This window comes from Zea mays, chromosome 7, assembly GCF_902167145.1.
Source record: "Zea mays cultivar B73 chromosome 7, Zm-B73-REFERENCE-NAM-5.0, whole genome shotgun sequence".
Lineage (NCBI taxonomy): Eukaryota > Viridiplantae > Streptophyta > Magnoliopsida > Poales > Poaceae > Zea > Zea mays.
This window is the reverse complement of record NC_050102.1, coordinates 124,544,575-124,564,238: the sequence shown is the minus strand read 5'-3', so window position 1 is coordinate 124,564,238 and position 19,664 is coordinate 124,544,575. Positions and strand designations below refer to the sequence as shown.

Sequence of the window (19,664 nt, the reverse complement as noted above, 5' to 3'; positions counted from 1 at the left end):
TACCTAGGATTTTCACGAATATTGTTTACCAAGTGAGGATCAAGAACGGTAAATGACCTTAGCATTAGGCGGACGACGTCGTGATCCGTCCATCGCGTGCTTCCGTAGCTCCTTATTTTGTTGATAAGGATCTTGAGCCGGTTGTATGTTTGTGTCGGCTCCTCGCCCCTTATCATCGCGAATCGTCCGAGCTCGCCCTCCACCAACTCCATCTTAGTGAGTAAGGTGACATCATTCCCCTCATGAGAGATCTTGAGGGTGTCCCAAATCTGCTTGGCATTGTCCAAGTCGCTCACCTTGTGATACTCGTCCCTGCACAAAGAGGCTAGCAACACAGTAGTAGCTTGTGCATTTTTATGGATCTGTTCATTAATAAACGAAGGGCTATCTAAGCTATCAAATTTCATTCCACTTTCCACAATCTCCCAAATGCTTGGATGGAGAGAAAATAGGTGAGTACGCATTTTGTGACTCCAAAATCCGTAGTCCTCTCCATCAAAGTGAGGAGGCTTGCCAAGTGGAATGGGGAGCAAATGAGCATTTGAGCTATGCGGAATGCGCGAATAATCAAAAGAAAAGTTTGAGTTAACCGTCTTTTGTTTATCATAGTCGTTGTCATCGTTGTCCTTTTGGGAAGAGGAAGATTCATCGCTGTCGTCGTAGTAGACGATCTCCTTGATGCGCCTTGTCTTCTTCTTCCCTTCCTTCCGTCTATGGCCCGAGCCGGTGTCGGTAGGCTTGTCATCTTTGGGCTCGTTGACGAAGGACTCCTTCTCCTTATCGTTGATCACGATTCCCTTCCCCTTAGGATCCATCTCTTCGGGCGGTTAGTCCCTTTCTTGAAGAGAACGGCTCCGATACCAATTGAGAGCACCTAGAGGGGGGGTGAATAGGTGATCCTGTGAAACTTAAACTTATCGCCACAAAAACTTGTTAAGTGTTAGCACAATAATCGCCAAGTGGCTAGAGAGGAGTCTCAACAAAACACAATACCACAAGAAATCAAACACAGAGATGACACAGTGGTTTATCCCGTGGTTCGGCCAAGACCAACGCTTGCCTACTCCACGTTGTGGCGTCCCAACGGACGAGGGTTGCAATCAACCCCTCTCAAGCGGTCCAAAGACCCACTTGAATACCACTGTGTTTTGCTTGCTTTTTCTCAATTCCGTTTGCGAGGAATCTCCACAACTTGGAGCCTCTCGCCCTTACAATTGAAGTTCACAAAGAAACACAGAGCAAGGGGGAATGAGCAACGCACACAAGACTTCAAAAGATCAGAGCAACAACACGCACACAAGTCGCAACAAGAGCTCGCAACACAACTCAAAGAGTTCACAACTCCACAAGAGCTCTATATGCTATCACAATGAAACGAATGCGCGAGATCGATGTCTTGGTGCTTAGGAATGTTGTAGGAATGCTTGGTGTATTCCTCCATGCGCCTAGGGGTCCCTTTTATAGCCCCAAGGTAGCTAGGAGCCGTTGAGAGCAATTCTGGAAGGCTGATCTTGCCTTCTGTCATCGGGCGCACCGGACAGTCCGGTGCACACCGGACACTGTCCGGTGCCCGATTTCTTTCCTTAAACGGCGCAGTCGACCGTTGCAGATCTGGGAGCCGTTGGCGCACCGGACAGTCCGGTGCACACCGGACAGTCCGGTGCCCCCTTCCGACCGTTGGCTCGGCCACGTGTCGCGCGCGGATCGCGCGGCCGACCGTTGGCCCGGCCGACCGTTGGCTCACCGGACAGTCCGGTGCACACCGGACAGTCCGGTGAATTTTAGCCGTACGCCGTCGGCGAATTCCCGAGAGCGACCACTTCGCTCGAGGCAGTCTGGCGCACCGGACACTGTCCGGTGCACCACCGGACACTGTCCGGTGCACCACCGGACAGTCCGGTGCTCCAGACCGAAACCGCCTCTTGGCTGTACACAGCCAACTCCCCTCTTTTCTTCTTCTTCCTGTTTCTGATACTTAGACAAGTATATTAGTACACAAAACCAATGTACTAAGACATGGAAACATACCTTTGCTCTTGATTTGCACTTTGTCCATTCATGGGCATAGATTCACATTTAAGCACTTGTGTTGGCACTCAATCACCAAAATACTTAGAAATGGCCCAAGGGCACATTTCCCTTTCATGGGCCCCGCCTGTTAGTGCCAGTGCCCCGTGGCGCTGGTCCCGACTGGTCAGCCCGCCTCCTCCTCAGGTCGCTGACATCCTCGCCCCACTTGTCATCCACGCTCGCTCGCCCACTGATCTAATCTCGGTCGTTCATCATGGATCTGATGGCTGAGGAGACCCTGTACCCCTTCGCGCGGCGGTTTTGCTAAAGAAGCCCTTGGTTTTGTAGGAATCAACCCACCATCCCTGGTTTTCGTGCTCAGGCCCCAGTAATCTTGCAGATTGAACCCTGGACTTTTTTTAATCACAGATTTAGGCCTAATTTTGTATTTTAAACTTCAAAATTTTTTATTTCATATCTTTTGCATATGAACTCCAAATTGAGTGATTCAAATTGCAAAATGTTTATAAGATTATTCTCTGTCCAAATAAATTATGATCATTCACTGTCTGTATATCCTAATTTTATGCCTAGGCTATAGGTTAGTTTATATAATAAGTTATTTATTTAATAAGATAAATAAAAAAGGAAACCCTAGTGGTAAATAGATGTTTAATATTGTGAGATTAATAATATGTAATATATGGATTTATCCCTAGTTTAACTTTTATGTCTCATTAATATAAGTGGAATTAGATTATATAATCATGGAGAATAGACAACACTTAGAGAATAACAAACTACTAAATGTGATTAGTTCACCCTATAACCTAAACTCCTTTTTGAGTTTATACTTTTCCTTTTGAGATGTGTTCAATTGTTTGTACATGATTGGTGTGTTGTTCATTTATCATTACCCAAATGTATTGAATGCATGATCGCTTTATTTAGACGACGAGCAGCCCGTGGTTCCTGAGTGTGTTGTCGAAGATCTTCCTGAGCAACAACCTGGTGAAGGCAAGTGTCCTCTGACCTATTATATCCTACTTACTTTATAATTCACCGTCCCATATTACTTTATTGAAACCTAAGGATTGACTAGTCTGTATTTACTTATCCTTGTTTACCTTTTTGGGTTATCATGGTTAGCTTATGCTATTGCTTTAACTTAATCAATGAACATGATATGAATATTTATGATACAATGAAGTTATCTCGATGTTGATCTTGTGATACTTTAGGGGACTCAGACTGTTTCCTGATGTTCATCTCTTGGTTTGGTCTATCCTGTTGTTGATCTTGTGATGCACACTGAAAAGAATGTCATCGAGACACTTTGGGCAACAATCATGGACCAAACCAAGAGTGGATCTAGTTGCGTTATGTGATAGACCAAACCAAGAGATGAAGCCGCATGGTAGTGGAAAGACATGGAGAAGGTCTAAGGCTGATTTTGTCCTGAGCAAGGCCCATAGGAGGGTAGTACTAGAGTGGACCAAGATGTTAATGTTCCCTAATGGGTATGCAACTAACCTGTGTAGGGGGTGAACTTATCTACTATGAGAGTCCTAGGGATGAAGAGTCATGACTACCACATATGGATTGAACGAATTCTTCCGGCGATGGTTTGAGGCTATGTCCATGAGCATGTATGGCTAGTGCTTGCAGAGTTGAGCTATTTCTTCCACCAGCTTTGTGCAAAGGAGTTATCTCGGACTTTGATTGCAGACTTGGAAAGAATGGCACCTGCGGTATTGTGTAAGTTGGAGAAGATCTTTCCACCCAGCTTCTTCAATCCGATGCAACATTTGATTCTGCATCTCTCGTATGAGGCACAAATGGGGGGCATGTAGGGACGTTGGTGCAATCCAATTGAGAAAATGTCTAAAGACTATCCAAAAGAAGTGTAGAACTAAATGCAACATCGAGACTTCCATTGTAGAGGCATACATAGTGGAGGAGGTGTCAAACTTCACAACAACTCACTATGGAGACAAACTCCCGAGCGTGCATAATCCACCCTCTCATTACAATGATGGCAAAAATAAATTGAATCTCAAAATTTTTTGAGGGCAACTTGAAAGCACAAGTGGTTCGACCACCAAGATCTTGCGACACAAAGAGTGGTGTCATATCATGCTATATCTGTTGACCAACCTTGACAAGGTGACAACATACATGCAACAATTTCTTGATGAATTATGGCGTCGATCAAGGGATCCAACTCCACTAGAATATGATACCCTTCTTAGATAGGGTGCGGGAAATGGATTGCCCGATTTCATTTCCTGGTTCAAACAGAAGGTATCGTCCTATCTAGCTCATACTTAGTTTGTCATTTGAAGTTGCTCTTACGTGTGAATAATATAACAATCTAGCATGTTTGAACTTGCAGGGCCAAAGAGATCCGCTTATGAGTGCTCAGTTGAAACAAGTAGCCAATGGCTTTGCCTACAGGATTAGGATATTTTCTGGTTATGACGTTAATGGATATTGTTTTCAAACAACAAACTACGACCAAAGTCGTCCCAATCGAAAAACCACGTGTTCTAGAGTTTTTACGGTCGGTCTTGACGAGGTCGAGTATTATGGAAGAATTGAAGAAATATATGGACTCAGTTTTCATGGTTCCAAACCTCTTACTCCAATGATATTCAAATGTCATTGGTTTGATCCTGAAGTGATGAGATAGACACATTCTAATCTTGGGCTAGTCGAAATTCGATAGAGTTCCATTTTACCAGGAGACAATGTCTATATCGTGGCCCAACAGACAACACAAGTGTATTATCTCCCATATGTGTGCGAAATGAAAGAGCAACTTGATGGTTGGGATATTGTTTATGAGGTATCACCGCACAGAAAATTACCTGTTCCAAGTGATGAAGATTATAACTTAGACACAAACACATATGACAGAGAGTTTTTTCAAGAAAATGGGCTAGAAGGGCGATTTGAGATAGACTTAATCGAAGTGATCATAGTGAAAGTAGATATTGAAATGGTTGTTGACGAGGAGGAGGATGAGGTGCAAAATAAGAATGACTTATAAATGCTTGAAGGATTACATTTAGACAATGACAAACTTGCGCCTTCAGATGGTGTTGACTATGAAATGGTTGATAGTGATGATGAGACTTATGGTCCAGCTAATCCCGATCATGAATATTATTTTTAATTGATATAATACTATATTTTAATTGATGTAATACTATATGTAATATTGTATTTTATTTATTTTGTAATACTATATTTTATTAATTGATAGTGATGATGAGACTTATGGTCCAGCTTATTTGCTTACTCTTAATTGTAGGTGATTGAACAAAGATGGTGGGCAGTGGAATGAGACCGATGAGGGGGAGGGGGAAGCGGAGGAGGAGCACCAGTAGGACGGAGGAGAAGGCACATATGCTCTAGCAGGATGAGGATGTGCACCTATAGGTCGACGATTCGGCACAACAGGCCTCTATTGATGCGTTGCAGCAAGCTGTTGATGTGGCACATAGGTGGACGACGACGACGACGATGCGTAGGTGGACGACGAGGAGGTGCGCAGGTCTCTTTTGGTTCGACATGAGTCTACTTGCGAGGTCCCACAAATCTGCCTCAGCAACCAATTCTTTGTGATAGGGACCCGCTGATTCGACCTGAGGGGGAAAGGTATGTGACTTTTGATGTTGTCGCTGCTTCTTCATGTTATATGTTCAAATTCAAGATATACTTTTTCTTAAGGACATGGATCAGTCTTGGACGGTTGTGGAGAATGCAGGTGGTCACAAATACAATCCCAATGGCATCCTCGACCTTTTGTGCAGGGAACACTTCCCTGGAATTATTGAGTATGACGAACACCCGGCCTCGGCATATTCCTTCGACCACTACATCATCGCCCTTGATGCAGTAGATCAGGACGATAGGTAATTCAACAACAAGCGAAGCGGATGAAGCAAGAGCTGTGGGTAAGTCTTGCTCGCACTATATCGTTTAATACGTCTCATTCGTTGCACATTCTTGAAATAATGTATGGATACAACATGTTTGTATGCATGATTTCTTCAGATACGAAGTTGGATATGAGGGCAAGGCAGATGTGGTGGCTACCACATGTATAAGAATCTCATCTAGGCCATCATAACTTCCACACATCTGTCCTTGGAGAGAATGTGAGCAAAAAGGATGCTAGAACCATATCATTGACTCGGAACCAATACTTGCAGTTAAATATAGAACATTAATATTGATATTAAATATGCTTAATTTTATATTCTATATGTCATGTACTTGATTTCCTATAGATGATTCCTTATTGGTGCGCCGTGCATCCTGTGTGCTAGGACCAGATGGTGCAAAGGTGGTGCTCCAACGAGTGGGACGAGACGCACAACGCTTGACGGGACCGACGTTTGATGATACAAGGTGCATCCCACCACCAAGGTAGTCACAACCTCACCAAATACGTAGAAGCATGGGTACACAATTTCTTTTATTTAGTCTAACTTTCGATTATGCATGATTTCTAACCTTCTCGTTGGTTTTCTCGCAGTCGACATCACATAGTGGCTAGCCATGCTCTATCATCTCGGTGTATGCTATGGCCCACAAGGGCAGGGCGACACATGACGTCACCTACAACCATGAGGTGGGCTTGAGGCATACAACAACCCCACCGTCCACATCCGCCTCAGTTAGTACACCACCATGGCAGAGGAGATTCATGGGCTAGAATATGATCCAAGGACCGAGATCATTGATGGAGATATCCTTATGAGGGTCGGAGGAGGCAAAGGCATGGGCGGTACTAGATCCTGATGGGGTAATTGACTTGTCCTCCACTCCCACTCTATCTCAGTTGCGAGCAAGGAGCACGAGCGCGAGCCTAGCCATACGACCTTGGCAACACAACTCATAGCATCGCATACAAGAACTCCATGTTATTCCTTACCTATTTGTCGTTCATTGATTATTATATATCTTTTCTTTGCATTACTATAAAATTAGGGCAAAATATTACGGACTCAGCTAGAAGAAGAGAGGAGGCAATGTGTGGAGTTGGAGGCAAGGATGATGGTCAAGAAGACAGTTTGCTTGGCCAATCAGTAGAGGATAGCGGATATGTTTCATTAAATGTATAGCCTTGATGGCGCATCAGGTTTACTCCACCTCCGTTGTTCCTTAGAGCTGGACCTCCTCAGTTTTCTACTCCTGCGATTGTGAAAATTTTAGTCGTGTATGATATATATTTATCTGGTCACACACATGCAATATCTTCTATGTGCGGAATCAATCAGTAACATCAAACAACCATCATGGTTCGTCTAACCCTTCGACGAACCAGTCCTTTTAGCCACCTCGATGATGTTCTTCCAAACTTAGTAAGGAGACATGCTTATGTCATACATTGGATATTTGTGGACTTATTTCAATGAGTACTTGTGAGTTTTGTGAACTATTTTGTGATACATGTGACTTTTGTGATCTTTGTGAAGAAACTTGTGAGATTTGTGGTCTTTGTGAGTGGTGTCTATGATGTATGTGATGATCATGTGGTGTATATGTGATGATTTTGTGGTATATCTTTTGTTTGTTTGGATGGCATAATAATAAAAACAAATAAAAGTGGGTCTGTGGTCACTTTGTTGAGTGTCACACTTGGTAAAGAGTGTATTTGACGAGTGCAATGACCATAGCACTCGGCAAAAAAGTACACCTGGAAACCGGTAAAACTTCTTTACCGAGTGTTATGGTCGTGGCACTTGACAAAAAAGAAACATTTTTTGTCGAGTTCCAGCCGCACACATGGCACAGAGCCTACGCTTGGGGCCCATGGGAGCTCACTTTACCAAGTGCCAGGCCAGCACGCACTCGGTAAAGGCTTCTTCATTGTCGAGTGCCAGACCGCATACTCGAAGCAGAAACTGGCATGGGGGGCCACTGGAGCTCCCTTTGCCGAGTGTCTGCTGGCCTGACATTCGGCAAAGGCTCGGTCACCGTCACGGTGACTTTTCTTTACCGGCACTCGGCAAAGACTTTACCGATTGCTAACATAAAGTACTCGGTAAAAAAGATGTTGCCGATAAACTGTTCACCGAATCCTCTTTATCGAATGCTATATTCGGTAAAGCTTTTGATGAGTATTATGGAGGATTTGCCGAATGACTGCGGCTACTAAGCAAATAACTCTCTTCCGGTAATGAAATGCATTTAAACTGTTATTAATCGCCTCTTGCCTTCTAGTTGGAATAGATATTTTTCTACTACGTTGTGCTGCAATCTATCTAATCGACTGTATACTAGCTATTTCTACGGTAGAGCATACAGTGCATGGAGAAAAGCGAACTGTAGCCACGGTCGGGAAGAGCAAGATAGTGGAGGATCCGAGGAGAAGGAAGGCGAGCTAGTTTTACTCAGTTCAGTTTAATTTCAGAACGAAGTTGTAGAGTATTTATGGAGAACCCAAGATTTGTAGTCGTAGTAAGACCGCTGCCGACACCTAGGCAGTGGCATTCACCGGCTTGAACTGGAAGTCGCGCGCGGCTAGCTCTCTAGCTTTACTATACACCGCATGCCGCATGCAGCTAGCAGGAGAGCAAGTAGTGGATGGACACCAGCCCAGCCCCGCCCGCGCCGTACGGCCAAATGACACCATACGGCCGACTGCGGCCTGATGAGCCCTGTCACAATAATGGCGATGCTCGATCTCCGGCCGCGAGATGGAGAGGGCACCACCTGGTCCCCGGCCGGCCGGGCCCGCCCGCTGGGGAGGACACACCGTTGATGCGCGAGGGCGAAGGCGAAGGCCGGCGACGGCGACGGCCGTATATGGATCTGCTGTTTTGTTTCGGCTCCAAGTCATGACACATAAGCTGTGTAGCGAAACGCCTTGTCGTTGCTACCCACCGGGAGGTATATGGTGGGGGCCGGCCGGCCGGCCGGCGCGCCATCGCTCGCATCTAGATCTTATATTCGCTGTGATCCCGTGTTCTTTGTTTTGTCAGTCTGTCCTGCCGCCACTATGTGCAGTATAACGGTGAGGGCGCGCGGCAATAAACTTTCCACTACTCCTACTTTGTAGTGAAGATTGCAATAAAAACAGTCTGCTTTATCTGAAAGTAGTATCGTCATACAAATGAAAGCCCAATAACAGTGGTTGGAGTTTCCAATCACTTTATATATTGGACTTTACTTCGTCATAACAGTGGTTGAAATTAGTTCGCATATATATGTGAAGTATCTCATTCTCGTGAGAAAGATATGCAAGTTTCCTGAAGTTTCTGTCTCCGGGGTCCGGGCCTCAAGCGGCAAGCAGCAACTTGACCTGATGATTCTTCTTCCGTTCCTTATTACCACATACCTACCAAAAGGAAACGTGCGCGAGCCCCGTCCACTGGCTGTACTGAGATCTCTCTAGTGTAACCTGACCTGATCACGGACGGAACACAACGCAGCAAAAGTTTGGAGCTGTACCTAAACTCCATCGATTAGTACTATGATTATATATTGCCGTTGCAAATTAAGTTCCCTCTATCCTCTAGCTCTCTCTCTCTCTCTTCTCTCACACACACACACAGTCACAGACACCCCTATCACTTAGACTGTGCTAGTAGGTAGCGGCCGCGTAATGGAGCAGGAGCTCAGCCTTGAGCTCACCCTCCTCCACCCCTCGGCCTCGCCGCCGGAGCCACCGGGCTACTTCGTCTGCATGTACTGCGACCGCAAGTTCTTCAGCTCGCAGGCTCTCGGTGGCCACCAGAACGCGCACAAGTACGAGCGCAGCCTGGCCAAGCGCCGCAGGGAGATAGCCGCCGCCCTGCGCGCGCACGGGGCGGCCGCCACCGCCACGGGCGCCCCGGAGGACGACGCCGCCGCCGCGATGGGCTCTCGCGATGTCCCCGCCAGGCCACAAGGCACGGGTACCGGAGTCGTCGTCGTTGAAGATGAGAGTGCAACCAGGATGATGGACAAGCAGAAGGCTCCTGCTGCTGATGACGACGCTCCCGCGACCGCGTCGTCGAGCAACATGAAGAGGTCGTCGGAGTACGGCTACGGCGTCGAGGAGCTGGATCTCTCCCTCAGGCTTTGATTGGTTCCTCTTCCTCCTCCACCTTTAAATATAATTCGCCCCGTTTGCTTAGATAATTCGATCTTTGTGGTCAGTGCAATCATCTGTTTCGCGTGCGTGGTATCTCAGTGCTGGATCCGTCACTTTCTTCCTCATGTAGTTGTTGTGCAGTTATATTCTTCCATCCGATGATGGAACCTATCGGCAAGAACTATTGTCGGCCCATCCTGCTATCCAAAGGGCGTGGTATTTGGTGTGCTCTTTTCGGTTTTCTGCCTTGAGTCTTCTTTGTGCGATCTAAATTCGCAGCTTGTTTTTTCCAAAACGGCGGAAACAGTTTTGCCGCAATTTCGTTTGGACCTTTTTCAAGTGACTCTAAATTGGACATATATGCCATGGAAAACTTTGTTTCGATTTGTGTCGTAGTTGTAATGCTTCAACTCCTATGCGAGTCTGATTGATGTCTCTCTTTTTGTGACTGTGGCCACAGTGCGCTAGTACAGTTATCTATGGTACAATATAGTCAGTTCATAATAATACTTTTCAGGATCCCTCATTGAATATATATAATTGTTGTATCTGATAAGAACCGAACTTCCTAGGATCCCAACAATGTTTTTTTCTTCTCGTGAGTTGCTTTCCCAGTTTTTTTTTACTGTTGAGCTTCAGACGAAGCACATTTCACTAGTTTATTTGCTAAAAATGAATTTGGTTGTGAGGCGTCTTCTGAAATCATACACAGAATTCCATGGTATGTGATAAACCCATCTCATACACCTTGCCTTCTCGATCTTACGGATCCCATAGGCATGTCAAGTGAAATTGAGTTGGTCCAAATCCATTGAATATTCAAGTCAAATATATATTGAAAGTGTGCATGATTTTCTTGAAGGAAAATTCATAGAACATAGATAAAATTTGACACTCCAAGAAACCATGCGAATATATTTAAAAATCAACATATATCACAATTCATACTTCTCGAATACCTGTTTCAGATAAGTATAATAGGCAGGTTTAATTTATCTATATTTATTATATCGTCATACTAGAGAAAACACACACCACACACATAAAGGTGGTAATGACTCACGATACAAATATTTCTTCACAATTTATTTGAGCCCTTTATTAATTTTAGTTCAAAATAAATAGAAATAGAGACTAATCCTAATCTTATCTGATCCTTAATTTTTATAGTACAAAACTTAGAGCTCGTTACCACCCTACACACATTCAGAATATCATCACGGTAGACATAGTGCCTCAATGGGTGAAGACTTCATCTCCACAAGCAAACTCAAGCATATAGGACAGCAATTCCATCTAATCACCCCATCCATCGATGGTGTAGTAGTACTCAGATTCATCACCAGCTAAACAATTTTCAGTATGATTCATACTAGCCGTTGTTTTCTCACCACTCTATGCTTTGCTTGCTATGTAATAAGTGGTGGTATGCAAGGGTAAGGAAAATAACCTATTATATGGCTGTAGTTTTCATTCTCATAATCTCATATCTCATTATTAAAGTATATTTAAATCCTCTTAGGTATCAACTCATCCAACTATTCCTCACATGCATGTCCACCACAACGCACCACACTCTCACACCTCATCACTCGTCCTTAGCTAGCTCAATGGTCTCAAGATAGTACCTAGGGGGAGAGAAGAAGAATGCACCACTCTCTAGACGTCATGTTGAAGAGAGAAACATAGAAAATAACCATGGACATGGACATGGCTATATCTATAGGTCGATCAACTCTTTAGAACATGTACACTTGTACCCACAAGATCACCAACGCCAATGATAGACCATCATTACTTTTCTATCTCAGTGTTTATGAGGGTGTTTGAATGCACTAGAGCTAATAGTTAGTTAGCTAAAAATATACTAGTAGAATTAGCTAGCTAACAAATAGTTAGCTAACTAGCTAATTTACTAAAAATAGCTAATAGCTGAACTATTAGCTTGGATGTTTGGATGTCTTTAACTAATTTTAGCCACTAACTATTATCTCTAGTGTATTCAAACACCCTCTATATCTTTCTATTTCTTTGCTAATTTATAATTCTTTTTCTATTTTAGTTTAATCTCAGTTGCTCCTATATTGGTATACATGCATGCCTATATATGTTCACCGTCTCAATGTGGGTCCACTAGACCATCATTAGGGGTCTAGCCATGCTAAGGCCTTTGGCACACACACTCCAACAAGTTTTTTGATAAAAGTTAATCACTTATTTATCGACATTTCATGATAACCAAATAAGTGGCAAACACATATTCTTTAATGCACATGTCCACAAATCTAAATAGGGTTAAACTAGTGCATCTAGGGTGGGGTTCCTAGTATGCTCACTTACCAAGTAAGGTTTAGGAAAAAAATGTAAGTATATATTTTTGGCTCTAGGATTTTCAACGTTGTTACATACATCCTCCAATATTAGGACTCATGTCAACCCATGTAATTAATTTAGTTGACAAATTTGAGTGTTACATGTATAAATTTGCTGGACTTTTTCATACCATACTCCAAGTTATTTTCTCTATCTCTACCATCTTCTAAAAGCAAAGTAGCTAGTGATGTGTAAGACATTTCCTAGTATTAACATAAGATTATATACCCAACTTCTTAAAGCTTATTAATTAACACATATAGAGCTGATGCTTTAGTAAGATTGTCCATACATCACAAATAAACAAGGTTTCTCATGACCACAAAAATACAAGACAGAAAAGGCATTTCTAAAAATAGAACACACATAGAAAAATTAAGGTGAACTTGAGTATATTGAGAAAGTAACAATGCACAAGGGATTTACAAACAAGTTAATCCTATATACTGATTCATATAGCTTGGAAAAAGACATTGAAAAAATTTACAAGTTTTGTAATTTTATCGAACTAACATGTGACCGATCCATCCACATTAATTTAGAGAACTCATTAAAATAAAGGATGACAACTAATCTAGATGTTTTGCACATGGTTCCTTAATTATGTAAGTGTACATTCTATTATTGTGGAAAATTACTTAGGCGACAACTATTATAGGAAAACACCTTTAATAAGTAGGGGTACCACACACAATTTAGGTCAAATATGGAAAATACCAACCATTATGAATAATTATTTATATATATCAACAAGATCCAATAAAACCCAACCGCACATACACATATATCCAATTCATACCATACGCCATCCAAAGGTGTGGTTTGTCAAAATGGAAGACTGAAAAAGATAGCACAAAGGAAAGATGGTATGGTCTCCAAAATTTAGTTCCATTCTAAGTGATTTGAAATCTGAATGTATATAGAATTTTTTTATGGACTCATATTGTTGTCGGTTATAATTTGTAGTGTTGGATTAATTTTGGTCCTTTCATTTCAGTCATTTCGTGAGTTTTTTTCTTATTTTGGATTAACAACTTCTTGGAGTATGCCATCTATTTATTGTATTAAGCATGGTGTAATGTGAAAAATACAATACTCCAAACAATAAATGAGTAATATGAAAAAAAACAATACTATCGGAACAGGCTGCTTTGCCGAGTGTTTCAGACACTCGATAAAGCCTAGAAAACACTCGGCAAACTCTTTGACGAGTGTGACTCTCGGCAAAGAAGTATCAGTGAAATGTACATCGGCAACGGCTTCTTTGTCGAGTACTTTTTGTCGGGCACTCGGCAAAGTCTTTGTTAAGTGCCACCGGGTACTCGACAAAGAAAAACTGTCATGATAGCGCCAAGTCACGGTGGCAGAGTCTTCGACATGTACTCACTGACACTCGTCAAAGAAGTAACCTTTGCCAAGTACCTGCTAGCCTAGCACTCAGCAAAGAACTCCAGTGGGCTCCGACATTGCCTCTGTGTCGAGAGTCACAAGCTGGCACTCGGCAAAGGGAGCTACTTTGCCAAGTGTCTGCTTGTCTGGCATTAGGCAAAGGGAGCACCAGTGGACCCCTTTGCCAAGTGTACTAGCAGGTACTCGGCAAAGGGACGTTCTTTGCCGAATGCCAGTACTACAACACTCAACAAAGAAGCTCTACCGATTCCTAGGTGTGCTATCTTGGCCGAGCGTTGTGGACATTGCACTCGACAAAGTTAACAGCCGTTAGCTATATAGACGACTGCGCAGACGACCCTTTGTCATGTCTTATTTTGTCGAGAGCTTGACACTCAGCAAAGACTCCTTTGCCGAGCATCAGTGAGTGTCTAGTGTTTTGCGCTCGGCAAAGGAGATCTGTGCCGAGTGTCATTATTCACCGAGAGTGGCACTCGGCAAAACTTGTTTTGCCGAGTGCTCGATAAAATGCCCTCGGCAAAGAGCCTGATTCGATAGTGATGCTAGGAGAGAAAGTGTAAGAACAATGGTTTAATTTTATTTTCACGAGCAACATTTCTTAGCATGTATGGTGAAATTAAATCAATTCATGATTGTTTGTACACTATATATCTTCATTCTCTAGATTTTACCTTAGCCATGCATGTAACTTGTAGGGCGACCTATGTGAGAAACATTTACATATAACTCAAAATTATGACCTGCCTTCTATGTTATGTGTGGATAAGGAAAATATACATGTATTGTGTGTCGATAAGGAAAACATACATATCTCTCATACACATGTGTGGGGTTTAGGGTATAGAGAGAGTGAGATGAAATCACATGATAGTTTTATAACAAATAGCAATAACTCTATTAGAAGATAACCTCTCATTGTTACCTAATCAAAAAAGTCAAATATGATCTCCCTGGCCTAGTCACCCATTACCATGCAAACATATATAGCACTAAGAATTTTATATCGCAACAACGACCGAGTACTTGTATAGCCAACAAAATATTCCACAGTTTTTATTATTAGGTTAAAAATGGTTCAATATTTGGTACGACATACCTTATATATGAAAAAAAAATTGTCATTTCATGTTACATGGTTCAATATGTAATTATGTAATATTTTGTGGGAACAAGCAACAAATTATTAACACAATAACGTGTTTTTGTAAGTCCGAAATGAACTTACAAGAACATACTACTGCTCAAAAAATCGTAACTACTATTCAAATAATATTTCCCCTTAGATACTATTTTTTCTGTAATTTTAATATATATATAAGGAAATGAAATCTCTTGTGGGATAAATCGATCTAATATCAAATAAAAATTACATAATTTCTCCCGAAACACCTATATATGCCTCGTCCGAGTTTGGTCACCAGCTATATGAGGAATAGCGCATAGAAATATTTTTTTTACTTCAATCCCTAACGATGATGATATTCAAATTGATATGGATTTGGACGTAGCTTAGTAAATTTGTAGAGCTATTAATTGATGGAGAATGAACAGAATAACTATATTGGAATTTCTGTGTCAATGTAGACATTATTAGCTCAGCCATGTAAACATATATATAACTGATGATGTCGGTCAGTTATATTTTTTAGTTTGGAAAACGAGAATTACAAAGAACCAATCGATAAAATCTTTTAATTCACAAGTACTAGAGATTAGTGCATTAGGGAATAACTTTTTGCACATCTCTCTATATGCACATCTCTATTTATTTGGTAATATTGGTTTTACACCGAATAAGAGATAGAAGGGAGAAAAGTGAGGGAGTAAGCAATTGACCAAATGGCCAATAGTCCCCCTCCACATTGCCCTTCCCCTCTTACATACGAGAGGTAGATATTTTAGTTCTTTCCAGCTTGGTGGATTTCGCAAGCACAAATGGACGATCTCTAAAAATTACAACCGGAGCATAAACTTTCACACATTAAAGTGGTTACTATAGCATATGCTGATCCCCAAACAGTTAATATAATTATTAATTCGACATGTATAGATATTGTTAGCTCGAGCATGGTAAATCTTGCAGAAGAGACGATGGTCTCTATGTTTAATGGATATATAGAGCAACTTCAGCAAGTGGCTAGCACATCATCACAAGAGCTTTTTAGAGCTCCATTTGTAATTAAATCTTGCGGATAAGAGGAGGGTCTCTAGAGAACACACAGAAGTACTTCCTCCATATATGGTAGTTGCCATACCTTTGTTAGATGCCCCAGTTTTCAGGTGTTTTTACTGTACATACGTATATATATAGCTAGAGAAGTCTGTTTCAGTCTTCAGAAAATGGAATCTTCAGTGAGCAGTACTGGTGAGAGCGTATACACACACACAAACACATCACTTGATCTAGAAAAAATGCCAGATGTACAATCGGGTAAGTGCGTTTCTGTTTTCAGAAAGCTTACAGAATATGAAAGCTCAACAATCAACACATGCTTCTCAAAGACATGAGGTTGCCTGTCCACGAGAGCTCCACTTCAGTGAACTGTAGTCCTGATGACACACACACTGCTGCTGGATCCGTCGACCGAACTCGCAGCTAGCTAGCCGCAGATCTGTGGACGGTAGCCAGCCACCACAAAAGCAAAAGATATGGAAAGCAAAGCAAAAATTTACGCGCTCGATAGAAGCCGCAGAGAGCTTGTCGTGAAGCGTGACGCTTGGAGTACAATCCGTATACTAGCTCTCAGATATATCAATCAATCGGGACTGAATCGATTGAATGGACAACGCAACGATTTCTCCCCGGACAGTTTTTGGTAAAGCTGTTGTACATCGCAATGGTCCACCAGACGAGGATTTGATCTGCCCATCATTGACACCTCTCTCTCTCTCTCTCTCTCTCTTCTCTCTCTGTGCGTGTGTGTGTCCCTTCTGTCCTCTGCCACAATCTAACTAGCTAGCTACCAAACAATGCAGGTTCCAACTGTCCAACTTCAAATCATTTTACATAATGATGATATACAATGCAACTGGATCGACATTACATTATATTGTTCAAGTTGGGGACACCGAGATCAGCTACCCCTACATGAGTTAGCTCCCTCTCACTATAAGCTTGTTGTTAAGGCCTATATGCATGCTGGGTAGGAGCACTTCTCTTTGTCTACATAAGACTATCTGCATGCAGTTGTTCCCTCTATATTATCCCCGTCAATCTTATTTTCTCACCGCCCTCTAAAAGATTTCATTCCCTAATTGAATCCTAGCTCTCACAGTGATTCCCTCTAAATTCATTCCCTCCATTCATAATACATAGCGTTACTAATATTACTAATATATTTTAAAATAGATTTTTTATATATATATTTGTCATAATCTAAAATTATATGTACATATTGATTATGTGTTTAGTTCATAGTCTAGAGTATAAACAAAATAGGGGAAAGAGAGAACGCCCTAGATTTAAGGCAATAGGACATACCCTAAATTTAGGGTGTTCTTTAGGGACAACTGCTGCGGTTTTAGGGTGCCCCTAAAGTTTTTACAAACGGCTTTAGGTGATACGCTACGAATAGTTTAACAACAACATATACAATACAAATAAAAAGAAATGGATCGGACAACACCAACCACATGCTTTCTCCAATGTAGTACTCTATAGAGTAAAATGTATTGGCAGTTCAAACTTGACATGAAGTATTACTTGGGTCCCCAAACTCTCAAATAAATCAGGAAAACAAATGTTGTAACTTGGTCGGCAGATCCAAAACTAGATTTGCTCAAACTGGATGCTGATGTGTCGTGTCACGTTGGAGTTACTTGGGTTCTCGAACTTGGCATGCTGTGTCACTTAGGACATTCTCAATGGATAGTTTCATCACATTATTTCCAAGGATGTCATGTCAGCATTTATCTAGGAAGTAGTGCATGTAGAGTTTTATCCTCATGAAACTCTCTCATCTCACATGAAACTCTCTCATCGTTCTACATTAAATTGCATGTCATGTCATCTTATTTGCTTATATGGCATGTTATTTAATGAGAATGCAACCCCCATTAAGAATGGTATTAGGTCCCCGAACTTGTCATATTGTGTCACTTAGATCCTAAAACTTTCATTATAGTGTGCTCCAGTTTCGCACACCATGTTGGCATCCAGTTTGAGCAAACCCGGATTTGGATGGACCGCCAAACTATAGCACTTGTTTTGATGGTTTTGGGAGTTTGGAAACCTAAGTGATATAGCATGCTAAGTTCGAGAACTGCTGATGTATTTTACTCTACTCAATATAGAGTACAACTTTATCTAACTTTATTGTCCTAACGCAAATATTTTTATCTTGAACTATTATCATACCTAAAATTTATAAATCACGGCACAATAAGATTGGCGTTCTAGTGAAACCAATAGGATATAAACAATTTTACAATATATAAACTTATTAAGTTTCAGGTATACATGTTTACTTTTGCACATTGCTATATACTATATAGTGAAAACGATGGAGGAAAGTATACATGATTTCTTGGAGAACTGCTCCCTGCATGTGAGGACGTCACAGAGGGCTAGCTGCAGCTGCTGACTGCTGCGGAGCAGACGACGACGTGTGACGTGTCGTAGGGGCAGCAAGCGGTCGCGCGGCTCGCATCCTCCGATCGTCGCTGACGCTGAGCCGCTGGTCCTGTGCCCAGTGCCCCACACTGATAGACAGACGCGCGGAGAGGGCAACCGGGAAAGACAACCTAACAGCGCAAATCAGAACAGAAATGGCGACCGGCCGGCGGCCAGGCGGCCGGCCAATCGTAGCTAGCGTCCGGCGCTAGCTGCTGTGTCCATGTACTAGGCCACTAGAGCTTGCTACCGGCCGGCTGACCGCAAGTTACAATGGCGGGCGGCAGACAGCGCGTGGGCAGGGTATGCGGCATGCGCTCGATGATGTCTCGATCGATCAATCGATCGATTGGTCGGCTGCGACGGCGCCCGGCCAGCGGCTGGTCAGCTGCATGCAGCAGCTAGCAGCCTGCATGCATGCTCTCAGCAGTCGGCACACATGCATGCAGATGGTGGACGCACCCGCTGCCGGCGGAGCCGAGCTGCTGAACTAATGATAGCACCGCGCGCAGTTTATGGACTGGGCGCGTGTGTATACACGAAGCACAACGCGCAGGGGTCGTACTGATGTATGTATAGTATCTTGACATATGCGTGCGTGCCATCGATATCGATCCTTGGGAAGGTTGAGAAATATGGCAGGCGCTGCAGAGGGGATAAACTGGCAGACTGAACGAAAGCCAATGGTATTGTGTAGCGACCATGCAGTATAGTTCTCTGATTTTAAAATAGCAAGATATGCATTTAATTCTCTCACTGCAACTGAATCGATGTACGTAGAGAAAAACAAGCTTTATATTGTGGGACAAGAACAAAAAGTAGTTATTGGGGGCATTTCTCTTCCGAGGTCCTAAAAAACGTGACTAACCATATGTTTTCAGTATGACTTAGACTGTTATAGGAAACTTCGGCTTTGGGATGAAGGTGTGATACGAGGATACAGCCCGAAGGCAACACGGATGGACGCCGAAGCCCGAAGGCAACATCGATGACTTAGACTATTAAGAGTAGATATCCGGAGCATGAATGTAATCTTATCCGGGCTGCGTCCCGTGCCTATAAATAGATGAACAGTAACACCGTACTGTTCACGCTGGATTGTAATCACTCTTGCGTCACTCTCGCATTTTCACCTTCTGGCAAGCCGAAGGTATCAATGTAATATAA

At 42.6% G+C, this 19,664-nt stretch overlaps 1 protein-coding gene across 1 annotated transcript; it reads left to right on the top strand.

Annotated features, from left to right (window-relative positions):
- Nucleotides 1–9,468: 9,468 nt before the first annotated feature.
- On the top strand, nt 9,469–10,345 carry LOC111589233 (zinc finger protein 11-like). The gene has a single exon (XM_023300616.2). The coding sequence runs from the start codon at nt 9,632–9,634 to the stop codon at nt 10,091–10,093; it is 462 nt and encodes a 153-aa protein (XP_023156384.1). The 5' UTR covers nt 9,469–9,631; the 3' UTR covers nt 10,094–10,345.
- The last annotated feature ends 9,319 nt before the right edge of the window (nt 10,346–19,664 follow it).